Here is a 15,627-nt window from a genome sequence, read left to right on the forward strand (position 1 = left end):
AAGCTCAAACCAAGAGGCCAGGTGACTTTTTAAAAAGATAGTCAATCAATCTGAGCATCCAGTCTTTGTGGGGCAAAGTGTGTATGTGATGTAAAAGGTCACGTGTTCTAACACATAAGCGTTTTTCTTTGGATTGAACTGCATTTGCCACTCCCTTCACAATTAGGGGTGGGTGGTATTTTGACACTTAGAGACAAAAATGGTCAAATGAGCAGGGCTAGAATGGTTCCCCAGCAAGACGTAAGTCTCTCCTTGTCTCTAGTAGTTTCTTCTCCCAAATGCAGGGTCATTTCTGTCCTCTGAAGAGCACAGTCTGTAACTCAAAGGCACCTGTAGCTTGGAAGGTGGAGCAGTACTGATGACAACTTCTTGGTTTTCCTCAGAGCTGAGCAATTACAGCCAAGCAATTGGCTACATCCTGGACTTCAGGGCGCAAAGGAGCAAGTTGTCGTGCAGTAGCAGAGGCATCCACGGTTATACCCGAGACCATCCAACACTGAAAGGGCATCTGGGAGAAACACAGTCAGCCTCGCTGTGTCTTCACGTTTACCCTCTAAAACCTAAGAAAAGGCCATTTCAGTGTTTTGAGACCCTTAAATAAAAACTAATCCCTATTGCACAGTCTTAAAGACATCTTTCTAGAAATGTTATGATGTGACCATTGAATTCAGTGGGCACACGTAGGCTGCTCTACCAAAAGGTTTGGACAGCAAAAAGTAAACTTTGGGATAAGCCAAAGAGAAGATGCCAGGTTATGTGTTAGAAGTACTCAGACCGTATCACAGTGTAAGACTAAAAATAAGATCCTCATAGATATTTCCTCTCTCTCTCGGTTTCCTCTCTTTATAGTTTGAGCACACTGTTATGAATGTCCTGGGCTCATTGGTTTGATGAGGATCTATCTCTTTTCAAGGGACAATTAACTGGTTTTTAAGGACTTCCATACCAAGTAACTTACATCATGCTATTTCTGGTTTTCTCCACAAAAGGGATTTTGTGAAATAGACTAACACAGACATTCTCTCATTTCTCTCCATTATTTAAAGCTAAAAACCCCAAAATAAAAACAGCAGCCCTGGATTAGAGAGTATCAAAAAAGTTTTTGTGTTTTTCAAGTTGTCTAATTTATTACAAACTAAAAATCTCTTTCAAACTGGCACCAAAGTGGCTTTTCTTCCTGAGCTGATTAGGACCACATGAGCTCAGGAAAAGCTGTCAGATCCTGCCTCTGGCACAGCTGGAACGATCCAACTGATTTGCCAGTATGATTTTTTTTTTTTTTTTAAAGCAGGAAGCTTCATCCACAAATCATAAATTTATATTCTAGAGCCCCAAGCAAAAATTATTCCGTGTTCATTTTAAAAGAAGCAAAATTCCATTGTGACCACTTTTATGGGTCCTCCCGAAAAACAGACGCAACTGGGGTGATCTTTTAGTCAACATTTCATGCTATAATAGGAGCTAACTCAGTGCCTTATCTTGAGTTATCTAGATTCCCACGGATACATGGGGGTGTCATTCAGAAAACACTGATCCTCAGGAAACAGTCATGATCCAAGACCATGCTGGAATGTCTACCTTGTCAGAATTCTGTTTGTCAGGCTGGCCCAGGGCAAATTAACGGATTAGGTTAAACTTGTCTTCTTGAGCTGAGGGTGATGGGCCCCTGGATCTGCTCTGTGGTGTGGACCACGGTAAGTGAAGGCACTCAAAGTAGCTCCTGACTCCCCAGGGAACCCCTCAGGGGTCCTTTTCTCCGCAGCTCTTTCACCACCACTTCATCACGTAAACTTGCCTGGCCTGCCTCTCTCTCACTGAGGTCTCCTCTCTTTGCTAGATGGCCCTTGGCCTGGGTGATAAATAATATTCGTGGAATCATGGGTCCTAATAACTTTGTATTTATCTTCTCAGGAAACACAGATGCACCTAATCAGACCCAGAGTCGTGCTGCCTTAATCCAAAAAGGTGCATTCCAGAAAGGAGATTTTGTTTGTTTCTCTGTTTCTTTGTTTGTAAGTAAGAGAAAGTATTATTAGGAAGGAGAGGGCGTGGTGATCTTTCTGCTGATTCTGCAAACTCTAATTTGACTTTGTAGTTTCTGTCTCACTTTGCCCCTTGCTACGCACTGTATTGCGGGGTCTTTTTTTTTTTTTTTTTTTTTTTTAAATTTTGCCTGCTTTGGGTCAAATTCCAGTCGAAAATCCCCAGCCAGGCTGGGCTGGTCTAGCCTACCATCTCAGTGTTTTCTTCACGTGACTCTATAAAAGCGGCTTCTTAGTCTCTTTGCCTTTATTAAAAATACTAGAACCATTTGAAATTATCCCTTATTCCAGATACACAGCAGGTAGCATTATACACCAACCACTGATTGGGATGCTCTAAGTATTTCTGTGAAAACAGTGGGCAGAATTTCATAACCCATCCTTCCTCTATTAATAGTTAACCAGGTTGAGAGGATTTGAATAAAAGCACATCTTGTTGCATGCAACAATGGTTTGACAGAAGTGCTGTATGGCAGAGTCAGTATTTTACTGCTTTCAGCTTCACTACACAGTTTTGGAGCCGGGGAAGCCATGCATGCCGAATGGCAGAACTTACAATCGCCTACAAAAGCAGAGTACAGTCCTACCTGTGGAGCCTCACCACTAAGAGAAGGTGACAGTTCCGGGTTTTGAAAATACCCTGAACTGTAGAATAGTTTCTGAATAGAACTCGCCGCTCTTTGAAGCACTCATCAAAGCAAGGCTTTCTCAAGCAACTGTTAAGACATAAGTATTACATTTTACAACCATCCATGTCGTCTATTGTGAGACAAAAAAAGAGAGAGAATGGGAGAAAAGCGTTGAAGTTTATATGTTTATGGATAAAATATATGGAGGTTTGATTTTTGACCACTTTCAGAGCTAGGAAGAGTGGCTCCGACATGATGATGGGAAGAGCTTCCACAGCCTTAAACACAGCCCTTTTCCAAAGTGACTTCCCTTTACCCATCCAACCCCCCCCCCAAAAAAATCAAAATGTACTTCATGAAACTATTGTATATGAAGCACTTATTAGCCATAATTAAATGGACAATATGAATTTACTACGTCTTTAGGACTCTGGCTTGTTCTGGTTTAGAGCAAGATGATTAATGCAAATACATATTACTTGAGATAACCATTTAGCAGCTAATTTAGCCAAATTTATTACAGCAGTTAGAGGTTTTTCATTTTAGCAGACGGAGACAAGGACGTGCCAAAAGTGGGCAGCGTGGACGAGTGCACACTGCCCTCTAGTGGCCGGCCAGCTGGCGCGCTGTTGGGGGGTGTGGAGTCTGCAATTCGTATCCAAGCGATAACAGCGGGTTGTGCACGTTTCCGGCATCCTTTTAAACCCTTCCCATCCGTAGCACTTTATTTCAGGGGCTGATTTACTGCACTCTTCCCCCTTTTACTAGCTCAAGCGTGCCCAGATACAAATCAAATCCATTTCAACTTGGCAAGATTTTGGTTAAAGTATCATTTTTAACATCTGCATTTTAAAGCTCTCTTTCCGTGGATATTTAATGGCACCGTTTCACATTACTGATTGTTTTTACTTGTTCCTTCATTTGGGGCCATATTTCAGAGTCTGCGTAGAGCTGTCACTCTGTTTGGCTCTAGCCAAGTCAAACCTGTGCTTCGCTTAGGCCGGTGTTTCTGTCTGACTTGGTGAGGGAATGTATTTTGTTCCAACGTTCAGCAGATTTCTCACCAGAATCTCCCCTGACTGACCCATGTAGATTTAGTTCTTACCATAAATTCTGTTCGACAAGATCAAAAGGAACCGATACATAAGGACACGGGTTGATACTGCTCACACTGAGGTGAAATGATCAAAGACAGAGGAGGAAAGCATCTTTGGAACCATTCAGATATCCAGAACCGCAAAGAGAGCTACCTGGAAGCTATGAATAAATCACACCCAAATCTGCCTTTGTTTCCATCTGATGTCAAACCCACTGACAATATCCACAGCGCATTAGGCGTTCTGTGAGCCAGAAAGATGTGCGGTCCTGTTATCCTTCCTTTCACACCATGACTGTCCAAAATGGAATGAAGTCTTGCTACAAACGCTAGTAACCCTAGCTCCGGAGCTACTGCTCCACTGAATTGGTGATTTTATTTGTCCTACTAATGGCATTCTACATTAAGCGTACAGAGGGGCACCCCTGGCTGGGTGCGGGACCTCCCCTTTCTTTTTTTAAAAATTTATTTATTTATTTTTGGCTGCGTTGGGTCTTCGTTGTTGCCCGCGGGCTCTCGCTAGTTGCGGTGAGCAGGGGCTACTCTTCGTTACGGCGCGTGGGCTTCTCATTGTGGTGGCTTCTCTTGTCGTGGAGCAGGCGGGCTTCAGTAGTTGTGGCTCGCAGGTTCTAGAGTGCAGGCTTAGTATTTGTGGTGCACAGGCTCAGTCGCTTAGTTGCTCCGCGGCACGTGGGATCTTCCCGGATCAGGGCTCGAACCCGTGTCTCCTGCACTGGCAAGCGGATTCTTAACCACTGCGCCACCAGGGAAGTCTGGGACCTCCCCTTTCTAAGCTTCAGATTTTGCAGAGATGATAACCATTTTGTCCCAGTCCTAATATGCAATGCCTTCTATTCTGTTTTTTTCACCAGTGCTGAATAAGGGCCAATGTGTGACAAAGTACTATCGTTGGATGCAGAAGAATGGAGGATATATTTGGATACAGTCTAGTGCCACAATAGCTATTAACGCCAAGAACGCAAATGAGAAAAACATCATCTGGGTGAATTATCTTCTGAGGTATATTTTGGAATTCTTTTTCATTTCCATCTCAGTTATAAAACAGGCAGCCCAATGGTAAATAGCTGAAATGTTGTATTATCTTTTGACAGTATCTGGTGTGGAATTATATGGAAATTCTGCTTTTCTTTCCACAAGATTCAAAGAAATGGGAAAAGTTCAAAGCCATGTCGGTAGGGACTTCGAGGGCAGATTTGTGAAATGTTCAGTAGTTCTTGGTCTGCCAACCTTGGGGCAGTTCTGCAGAGGTTGCTTTGGTTTCCCCACAAATGTTCGGGCCAGAAAAAGAACACAGACGTTGGCCTCCAGTGGAAGCGTTCAAAAAGCATCTCCTTCTCCCCCACACGTTCTCATACTCATGCGCTCCAACCCTTGTGAAAATTATGAAAAGGGGATGCGGAAGAAGTGGCAGAGTTCATATTCCTCCTGTATCCCATGTCTTTGAAGTCCTCCGCGTATCACGTAGGGTTGGATTCCCCAGACATTCAAGTGTTGGTAAGCAAAGGGAGTCGCTTTGCCAGAATTGAGACAATGTCAGTGTAAAAACGAAGGCAGTATTCTTTTGCCTGCCCTGGGATCTCAGGCAAGGGTGACCGCTGTTTTAACGCATCCTCCAATTTATATCCATTAATGCAGCCAAGCTCAACAGCCTCCTGAATTCCAGCGTGCAGCACCCCTCGTCTCTCCGTCCTCATCTGCTGCCTGTGGATTCAGGCTAGCACCAAAGTGACCAAAACGCATAGCCTGGGTGGTCTGCGTCTGGGGACAAGCCTTCTGGGAGGTTCTCCACCAATCCTGCCATGAAACTACCCAAATGCTCAGCCTGGCTCCCTCCCACCACTGTCACTCTAGTCTTTGGCTCCTCTTGGCCTAAAGCCACCAAGCAGGGCCCACATGGGGTCTGAGGAGGAAAACTTCCAGCAGGTCTTATGAATGGAAGTTGTTGCCCTTTGACTGAGAATGCCGACAGGGAGTACCGAATCCCATTTTTCTTTGAGACAGAGATGCAGACAGCCATGGCTCATCAGCACGCTGACCCTTCAGAGTGTGTTCGCGTCCGCTGGTGACGATTTGAAGGCATGAACGTGCTTGCTTCCAATAGCGTATCAATCAGACACTGATGATTATTGCTCTAGAGAGGGCTTTAATGTGCACCACTTGGAAGAGTCTTCATTCATCTACTTTCTTTTCCCTTTTTTGACCTCTTCTACTCTACATTAATTCTCTCTAAAGGTAAAAGTATGGGTATCTAATGGGGCTTTCTCCAACGCCTGCTCTTCATGCAAACTATCCCCTGTGTTTGTGATATGCTCAAGATGGGTTCTGCTATCAGGGAATTCTCCTACTTAGAGGTGTACGGAACAGTGGCTGTATGCAATGCAGGTTATAAAAACTCACATGCCGAAGAGAAGACAGAATATTGCGGCACTGACATTCACACTGCCAAGGAGACCCGTTATTAGTAAAAATTAGACATTAGTAACAGGGACACCCTAGACTGTAGGATGGCCGTCCCCCAGGCTGCTGGAGCCTAGGGCACTAAAGTAATCCCTATGGTTGTTCATCTCATTCAGGGAGACTTCTTCCCTTCTGGATCTTTCTTACTGCCTCATCAGCCTCATGACTTCCTACTCTGCCCCCAAACAGAGGGAGTGAGGAGGGGTGAGGAGAGGGCAGCTGGTGCTACTTTGGGTCCACACTTGGTCTAGCCTAGGATCACATGGTACAAGCTCATGAGCGTTTGGTGTTCCTGGCCCGCCTCATTCCATACGGAGAAGAAGGAAGCAGTTTGGGTACCAAAGCCCAGCCTTCAGGCTCAAAGAGCCCCGATCTCAGGCATGCCAGACGTGTTTCAGCTGAAGACTCACCCTGGGTTCAATAATAGAAGACGGGGAGTTGGCCGACAAGGGACTGGTGAACCCACATGGCATCTGGACCAAAGGAGACTGACATACATGAGCTTTAGCAGAGGAAGCTCCCCAGGTCTGTCACTCATCAGGATCACTTCTCCAGGCTGGAGGTCTAGGAAGAAGGGCCTTGGCCTGATAGCAACTACTGAAGTTGGTTTTTCTTTCCCACATTCCTGTCCTTTGTTCTTCCCCAAGCAGTATTTTCATGCTCCCTCTTCCTGGCCAGAATCCCTCACTTCTGGGCTCCATCCAGGCTTGCACGTCCCTGTTCTGAAATTACTGCTCCTCCGGTCTTCTTCCTGTACCCTCACAACACCTGGTAGAATTACAGAAACTGTGTAAGGGCTAAGGCTACCTTCCCAGCATCTGGTTCATTGGATCATCTAGAGAAATCTCTGCTGCTGACGCTAATTCACACTAAGGAGTAAAGCCCTGATAAGTTATCTTAGTGAATGAACCCCCCTGGGATATTTGCAGTTTTAGTGTAGTTACTGAAACAGTGACTCTTTGATACAGGAATTTCACTAGAAATTAGCTAGTGAGTCATAGAGACCTATGGAAGGTCTCTGGCTGACTGGCCATGATAGAAGGACAGAAGAGGGATTTTCCATTTGGAGGCAAGAGACTTTTCTAGTGCCTTCAGATTATGCAGCTGGTACTGCTCACGTGCTGGCCTGGCCTTGGAGTGGCATTTCTAGAAGATCGCTGACTGACTGAACACACTCCCTTTTCCAGAGGAGGCTTGTTTCTGAATTAAAAATAGAACAAAAATGAAGCACTTTTGTACAAATGGGGTTAGCGTCATTCTTTCACACTGGGACTCTCCCCACTGCAATCAGATTTCCAGCTAACAAGCCACAGGTGTACACCACACGAGCGGATGAAAATGTGATTGTAATGGGTGTGTTGACAGTTCGGTAGCCATAATCCAGGCAGCCCAAGGTGCACCTGTGCATCTGTCAGATCGTTAGGTGCTGAGGGCTCTGCCCCCCAACTTCCCGCCCCCAATAGCCTTAGAGCCACCTGAACAGCTGAGGACACTCCGTCAAGGAGCCAAGACAAGGGTACTGGAGCAATGGACTCATCAGAAGCCCAGGAGAAGGCAGGGCACACCGGGAGGCAGGGGAATGAATTGTTGAGGGTGCTTCTCTCATCCTCCCTTCCTCCAGGTGTGGTACTGGGAGGAATGTCAAGCAGCCCAGTTCCCTGGCCCCCAGTGGTACCTGATCATTTGAAAGCTTTTTGGTGGCTTTCACGTAGCATTTGGGTATTCAGTCATTGTGGCAAGGTGCACCTGTTGCCCAGCGCATGCAATCCAAGCTTCTGTAAAAGTCCCATGATGAGCTGAGAAATGATTGCATGCTTAGTCTTTCAAACCCTCTGAACTCCAGAAGTTTGGGGCAAGGAAGTGGGAAGAAGATGGTCAGAAGCAACCCATCCAGAATGGTTATCTGCACTCTTGATGAACACCTCCCTCCTCCACAGCAACCCCGAATACAAGGACACGCCAATGGACATCGCACAGCTTCCCCACCTGCCGGAGAAAACTTCGGAATCCTCAGAGACCTCCGACTCTGAGTCAGACTCTAAAGACACCTCAGGTATTACAGGTATTACGACTTCTCCGTGTTCTGCAGTTACGGCTTGCCTTTCCAAACTTGAGGGGTGGGTAACGGCCAAAGGAGTGTCATCTGAACGAAGCAACCGGTCAAAGTTTATATAGGGATATATGTCACGTCAAGTTATTACTGAGTCTTTCTCAACACATATATGTATATATACTTATATACCACTACATAAGTGTGTGCACATACATACAATACACATGTTTATGTATGTGGTGTTATGTAAATATATACCTGCATCTAAATATGTATAAATATATACATATATGCATGCTGTGGTATGTATTCATACACATAGGTATATTATGGTATATAAATATATATACACAAATATACAGAGAGATTGATTGATTGAGCCATCACTTACTGTCAGTCCTCCATACAGAAGAAGCCCAGCCCTAACCCCATAGCTAGCTCCAACCTCTTTACCAGAAGCAGACAGCAGTGCTATCTCTGTTGCTCCAAGACAGACCGTGACTTCGAGCCCCAAATATTCACATCCTCACCAAGCTGGGACTGAACCTCTAAAGTGGGATACTTAATGGCATCGGTAAACGACTCTTTCTGGGTGCCATCCGTTACTCATTTTCTGAATCTATGCTGAACAAATCCATGCCTTCCCATTCCTAGTTATTTTGGGAAGCAAACTTTGAGTAGTTCTTTGGAGCACAGGAAAGCTAATAGAAAAATTTACTTTTCCTCCACTTCCCAGTCCCCTTCCACAGACACGCATAGATGCAAGGGGCACATAACTCATAGAATTTACGGCTGCAAAACAGCCTAAGCCCCTCCTAACCCAGCCTTTTCTGCTAAATAAATGAAGGCCGGAGTAGTTACATGATTTGTCCAAGGTGCTAGTCCAGGCTGCCATCCAAAGGCAGAGCCATAAAATCAGCATCATCCCTAAAGGTTCTGAGGTTCTATCACTGAGAAAATCTATCCTCCCTAAAATGTGCCAGATGACAAGGGCACACCGGCCACAAACCCCATCCTTAGGGAACATGCTCTTGTACCGTATTCCCTCTACTCCAGACACAGCTTCAGGGAGGCCGAAGCAGGTGGGGAGGATCTTGACTGATTTCCTGTAAATTGCATTCATTCGAGAAAGTTCTTTACTAGGGCAGAGTTCTAGAACAGACAATCTCTGCTCCTTATTTATATAGTATATAGCAGTGAACAAAAAAGACAAAAATTTCCTGCCCTGTAGAGCTTATATTCCAGTTGGGGGAAGAGACAGAAGTAAATAAAAATAAAACATACAATGAATCAGATGGCGCTCAGTGCTCTAGAGAAAAATAACTTTAGGAATGGAGACTATGGTTTTCAATAACGAGCAGATATTTACCAGGGGAAGGTGCAGACCTCTTTGGAAAGTCACCTTGCAAATCATCATTTTTCTGTGTCACTACCACCTTATTCCCGGTTATTTACTCCCGAGTCTGTGAGCATTTTCGCAGAACATCTCGAATGTTAACGTGCCTAAGAATCACCTGGGGATCCTGTTCAAATGAAGAATCTGACCCAGTAGGTCTGGGTGGAAGCCTGGGATTCTGCATTTGTAGCAAGCCTCCAGGTGATGCCAATGCTGCGGGCAGGTCCGGGGACCACACTTCTGAGTCAGGGTCCCTCTAATCTAGGTCCTCAAGAGAGGGAAAGCCCAGGCTTTAAGTAACCGAGGCAGTGGAGCAGCTCAGGATAAGGCGACGACCCCCACCTCGGCCCTCCCCTGCCCCACCCCCGCAGGTGAGAGGTGGGTCTTGCCCTGCTAATCCGTTGTCTCCTGTGTCTCCTCTCCCCGCCCCCTACCCCCCCCCTCCGTGGCCGCCGGCCCCACGCAGAGGACAACGAGAACTCCAAGTCCGACGAGAAGGGGAACCAGTCCGAGAACAGCGAAGACCCGGAGCCCGACCGCAAGAAGTCAGGCAACACGTGCGACAACGACATGAACTGCAACGACGACGGCCACAGCTCCAGCAACCCGGACAGCCGCGACAGCGACGACAGCTTCGAGCACTCGGACTTTGAGAACCCCAAGGCGGCCGAGGACGGCGGCGGCTTCGGCGCGCTGGGCCCCATGCAGATCAAGGTCGAGCGCTACGTGGAGAGCGAGTCGGACCTGCGGCTGCAGAACTGCGAGTCGCTGTCGTCGGACAGCGCCAAGGACTCGGACAGCGCGGGCGAGGCGGGCGCGCAGGCCTCCAGCAAGCACCAGAAGCGCAAGAAGAGGCGGAAACGGCAGAAGGGCGGCAGCGCCAGCCGCCGGCGCCTGTCCAGCGCGTCGAGCCCCGGCGGCCTGGACGCGGGCCTGGTGGAGCCCCCGCGGCTGCTGTCCTCCCCCAACAGTGCCTCGGTGCTCAAGATCAAGACGGAGATCTCGGAACCCATCAACTTCGACAACGACAGCAGCATCTGGAACTACCCGCCCAACCGGGAGATCTCCCGGAACGAGTCGCCCTACAGCATGACCAAGCCCCCCAGCTCCGAGCACTTCCCGTCCCCGCCGGGCGGCGCAGGCGGCGGGGGGCTGCACGTGGCCATCCCCGACTCGGTCCTCACTCCGCCCGGTGCCGACGGCACTGCCGCCGCCGCCGCCGCCGCCGCCCGCAAGACTCAGTTCGGCACCTCGGCCCCCGCGGCCTTGGCCCCCGTCGCCTCCGACCCGCTGTCGCCCCCGCTCTCGGCGTCCCCGCGGGACAAGCACCCTGGGGGCGGAAGCAGCGGCGGCGGGAGCGGCCCCGGAGCGTCCAACTCCTTGCTGTACACTGGGGACCTAGAGGCGCTGCAGAGGTTGCAGGCGGGCAACGTCGTGCTGCCGCTGGTGCACAGGGTGACCGGGACGCTGGCGGCCACCAGCACGGCCGCGCAGAGGGTCTACACCACGGGCACCATCCGCTACGCGCCAGCCGAGGTGACCCTGGCCATGCAGGGCAACCTGCTGCCCAACGCGCACGCTGTTAACTTCGTGGACGTTAACAGCCCGGGCTTCGGCCTTGACCCCAAGACGCCCATGGAGATGCTCTACCACCACGTGCACCGGCTCAACATGTCGGGACCGTTTGGCGGCGCCGTGAGCGCGGCCAGCCTGACGCAGATGCCCACCGGCAACGTGTTCACCACGGCCGAGGGACTCTTCTCCACGCTGCCCTTCCCCGTCTACAGCAACGGCATCCACGCGGCACAGACTCTGGAGCGCAAGGAGGACTGAGCACCGCCCAGCGCGGCCCGGGGCTCTGCCCGGAGGCATCGTCGGAGTTTTTGTTTAGACCTTTGATTCTAGCACTTTGAATTCGAGCAGGTCAGCATCTTCTCTCGCCACGACGGTCCCCGTTCCATCCCCTCTTTCTTTCACTGGACTCATTCTTTCCTGTAAAGATATGTTTATTTTTGGCCTTCAGAGGGTCAGACGACCAGTTGCCTGCCATTTTGTCTTCTTCCGAGATGTGTGTTGGGTTGTTTTGCTTTCCTTTGCATCTTTATTAAGATGTCTTTAATGTGTATATGCCTCTGCCATTGAATACTCAGTCTTGTGGTCAAGAGATTTCTGAAATGACAACCATTGAGTTTTCTTCGTAAAGATCTTGATATGATCAAGATTGAAAGAGACAAGCATAAACAATGTGCCCTGTTTGACTAAGTCAAATGAAATGGGGTGGTGTTTTTGTTTCTGTTCCTAATTCCTTTGAAAATAGGGGGATAGTATTTTAGAATTTTATGCAGAATTTAATTCTCTTTTTATGGTTAAGATTTTAAGATTTTCTTACTTGCACATAAAAATAATTTTGGGTTCTTAAACTTAATTTCTGGCCTGTGACTAGAATGTTTAAAAAAAAGTTGGACTAAATGTTAATTACTGAAACATTAACTTAATTTCTAAAACCATGGTGCTATCATTTATTAATCTGTAATGTCTTCATACAAAATGCAGCTCCTGGGCTGGGTTTTGAAAATAATGTGTTCTGTCCTGGTCTGGAGTCCATTGCTGCAGTCTCCTTGGTTAGTTAAGACAAAGCCCTCATTAATGTTTGCTGCAGGACTTAAAATTTTTTACCTCCCAACTAACATAGCCTCACATTAAATTTAATGGGTCAGGAGAGCCCTTTTTAAAAGGGCTTTTGGAAAACTCAATCAAACTGATTTGAGGAGCAGTTTAGGTACATACTGCCTTTCGTTGAGCTTTCTTTCTTTCCTTTTCTCAGTCTAACTGAGGCTAATTTTTGCAACTTCAATAACACTTTGGAGTAAAGAAGGAAAAAAATATTTAACGTTTTTTGATTTTTTCATTTCTTGCTAAAAAAAAGAAAAGGAAGGTTGTATTTTGAGGGACTGATTTGGTGGATTTTTTTTCCCCTTTGGTTCTTTTATTTCTAGGTTGGAACCAGTAAGGTTTAAAACTAAAGAATGGGTTAAAATAAGCTTCAAACAGATAACTGCAACTGCACATTAAGTTTAAAAAAAAAAAGAAAAAAAAAAGAAAAAGAAAAAAATACCCTATTTTGTCTTTGTTGCCAGAAATCAGTGTAGTGTCAAACACTCCAAATGACTGTCAAGTATAAACTCTTCTTCCACTCCATTTTTGTCAGCTGATTGTTAAGGCATCTAATAACAGATGTGAGAACTGTAATGTGTGCACTGTGTACGTGTCCTTGGCTGTCAGTCCATTGCAGTTTCAATGTGTGTTTCTATATGCAGTATATACTAAGCTAATGTAGTTGTTTTGTCCTTTGTCTTCTCTGTGCTCTATCTCTAGTACAGTCCCATTCCTGCAGTCCTAGTGAATCAGTGATTCTTGGGGGTTAGTGAGTTTTGTGTGGTGGCCTTCCTCTGTAACGTCACCCTATGCTGCTTCTACTGTCTGTGAATCTTCCATTTCACTTTTGAAGATTTCTGCTGTTGCTTTGCTGGTGTATATTCTCCCAACCTCTCCCCTTTCTCTCTCCCTCCCTCCCTCCCTGCTCCCTCCCTCCCTCCCTCCCTCCCTCCCTCCCTCTCTATCTTTCTCTCTCTCTCTCATCTCCCCTTTTCCTGCCTCATCTCCCCCCCAACCCCAACTTCTCCAAAATCTTTTTCATTCTCAGAGATAAAAAGACTCTTAACTAGCTCAAGGTTAATGGAGCCATTTTTCCCATAATGGAATTCTGGGTATGACTCTTTCTTCTGGAGTGCCACACAAAGCACTGAAGAATAACACTCAGATATATGAAATAAATTGATGCCATATAGCCTCAGTTGTTAACATTCCCAGAGTCCCTTGTGTTCTACCTATAAGCAGTGGGTGCTTTGCTTTGGTTTCCTTCCAGGTTGGCTGATGGAGCAATATATAAAGCAATTTACCAGTGAGACAGAAAATTATTTCAAAGGTCAACCAACATTTTTTAAAAACAAAAGGGGAGCGGTGGGGGGGGGGATGGACTATAGAATTGTCGTATATATTTGTTTATGTGTGCAATGCTAATATAGTAACTCGGCTGTCCTTTGAATATCACTGTGTTGAGTGGATTCCTCCAGGCCCTTTGATTCCATGAGTTGGGCCCAAACCACTGTGGAATAGTGAAAAGAAGTTTAATGCCACAAATTCTAATAGTGAGCACTTACTTGAAGGATTTGAGTAGGTTTAGGAAGTGAAGAAGGCCAATCACGAAATTTAAAGAGTCATTTTGGAAGCTCTACTCTAGCTATTGAACAATCAAAGGAACGCACCTATCAGCTACAAAGAACAGCTAGACGGCTGTTTTTTATTTTCTTTTATAAATGTTTCTGTGTTGTGTCAAAATGATTTCTGGTGATTTAAACTAACAGATAATCACAGCTGCTGTCTAAATCCATAGTGTTAAAATTACAAAGTGGAAAAAAAAAATACTTCATTACCTGTGAAGACTGTGTCTGTGTTTTTAACTATTTCTTGTACAAATATATGAAAACTTTTATGAGGAGACTGGTGCCAAGTAGCTGAATAATGGGGAAAGGGATATTCTGTTCGTAAAAATCTTAGCAGTGTTACCAACTCTACAATATATATATAAAACAAATTAAAACATTACAAAGCGACAGCTATGGTACATTTGTTTTGTGTGAAGCTAACGGGACCTAACTTCCTGAGTGCCTGGCTCATTTTGAAACATTTTTTTTCATTGACCATTTATAATGCTGCAAATCAGAAATGTACATACTTCATTTACAACAGGGTTCTTTTTATACTTTTGTAGATTCTCATACATGTCACATACATGGTTGTCTTTATGTAACTTAATTTTTCATCTGCAGGTGCCATTTTCATAATAAACTTCTCTTGGATTTGTTACTATCTGGCATCATTTCTTTTACATGTAACCATCCTAACTAATGAATGCTGGTAGTATTTGTTTAAGCAGGTACCTTGGTCATTATTCTTGATTTGAACAAAACAGAAAAAAATTTTTAAAGCATCCATATTTTTGCTAGTTTTGGACAAAATGCATAGCTTGTGTACCGATGAGGCTGACCGACAAGGCACAGATTAAGATGCTAATCCAAATACTACATCAAACGTGCAACCATCCTAGATTCTCAGCTACCCCAACTCATTGTCACATGAGCATTACTATGTGCGTTATCAGAGCTGAACAACGGGCCTGCGACATTAACCACTATGGGAAGTGGGCATTTTTTCTTGGTTAACACACAGTAAATGATGAGAGTTTTCATACATTAATCATTGAAAATGCACTCGAGATTTTCATTTATTATGAGCTCTAATGTATAACCAACTGTTCCATTGCTTATGTCTGCTCTTTATACTAAATATGTATTTTCTTTCTCCAGATAAGCCAAGTCAGTCATGACTGTGCTGTGTTATTGGGTAGGGCAGCATCCAGCCTGTCCCTTTTTGAGGCAGGTCAGCTGGCCAACTCCAAAAAAAATAAACAAAGAGGGAAAACTTCAGCCGCTCTCTCAAAGTTAAGGATACAGGTGGGTCACCTGTTAAGTCTGTGCTCTCCAGAAAAGGAAGACATATGGATGGGTTGAGTGGAAAGAAAAGGCAAGCACTTTGTCCAGAATCTCCCAAGTATAGTGATTATCATGTCCTACGTTAAGTCTTTGATGACATTTGCTAATTTGAGGGTACCTCTGGTTAACGGAGGATAGCTTCAGACTGGAGGATGTGGAAATGCAGTTATGGTTGTGGGGTCCTAGATCTCTCCACTAGACCCTTTATGGATCCCTGGAAATAAGTACTTCAAAATCAGAAATAGGAAGAGGGTGACTGAGAATACAGAACCGGATTCTCTCAACTACTTTGCCAAAATCCATCTTTCCTTTTTGCTCTTG

General features: G+C 45.7%; 1 protein-coding gene across 1 annotated transcript in view; it reads left to right on the forward strand.

Moving 5' to 3' along the window:
- NPAS3 (neuronal PAS domain protein 3) overlaps positions 1 to 14,728 on the forward strand; it is a 609,463-nt gene extending 594,735 nt beyond the window's left edge. Inside the window, exons 9-11 of the mRNA XM_027111729.1 lie at positions 4,640 to 4,787; positions 8,183 to 8,307; positions 10,161 to 14,728. Of these exons, the coding sequence (XP_026967530.1) occupies positions 4,640 to 4,787; positions 8,183 to 8,307; positions 10,161 to 11,527 (1,640 nt within the window). The 3' untranslated portion in view covers positions 11,528 to 14,728. The remainder of the gene's footprint in view (positions 1 to 4,639; positions 4,788 to 8,182; positions 8,308 to 10,160) is intronic.
- The last annotated feature ends 899 nt before the right edge of the window (positions 14,729 to 15,627 follow it).

The sequence above is a fragment of the Aethalodelphis obliquidens genome, unplaced genomic scaffold (assembly GCF_003676395.1).
Source record: "Aethalodelphis obliquidens isolate GAN/ISIS:26980383/991018 unplaced genomic scaffold, ASM367639v1 scaffold10, whole genome shotgun sequence".
NCBI classification, from domain to species: Eukaryota; Metazoa; Chordata; class Mammalia; order Artiodactyla; family Delphinidae; genus Aethalodelphis; species Aethalodelphis obliquidens.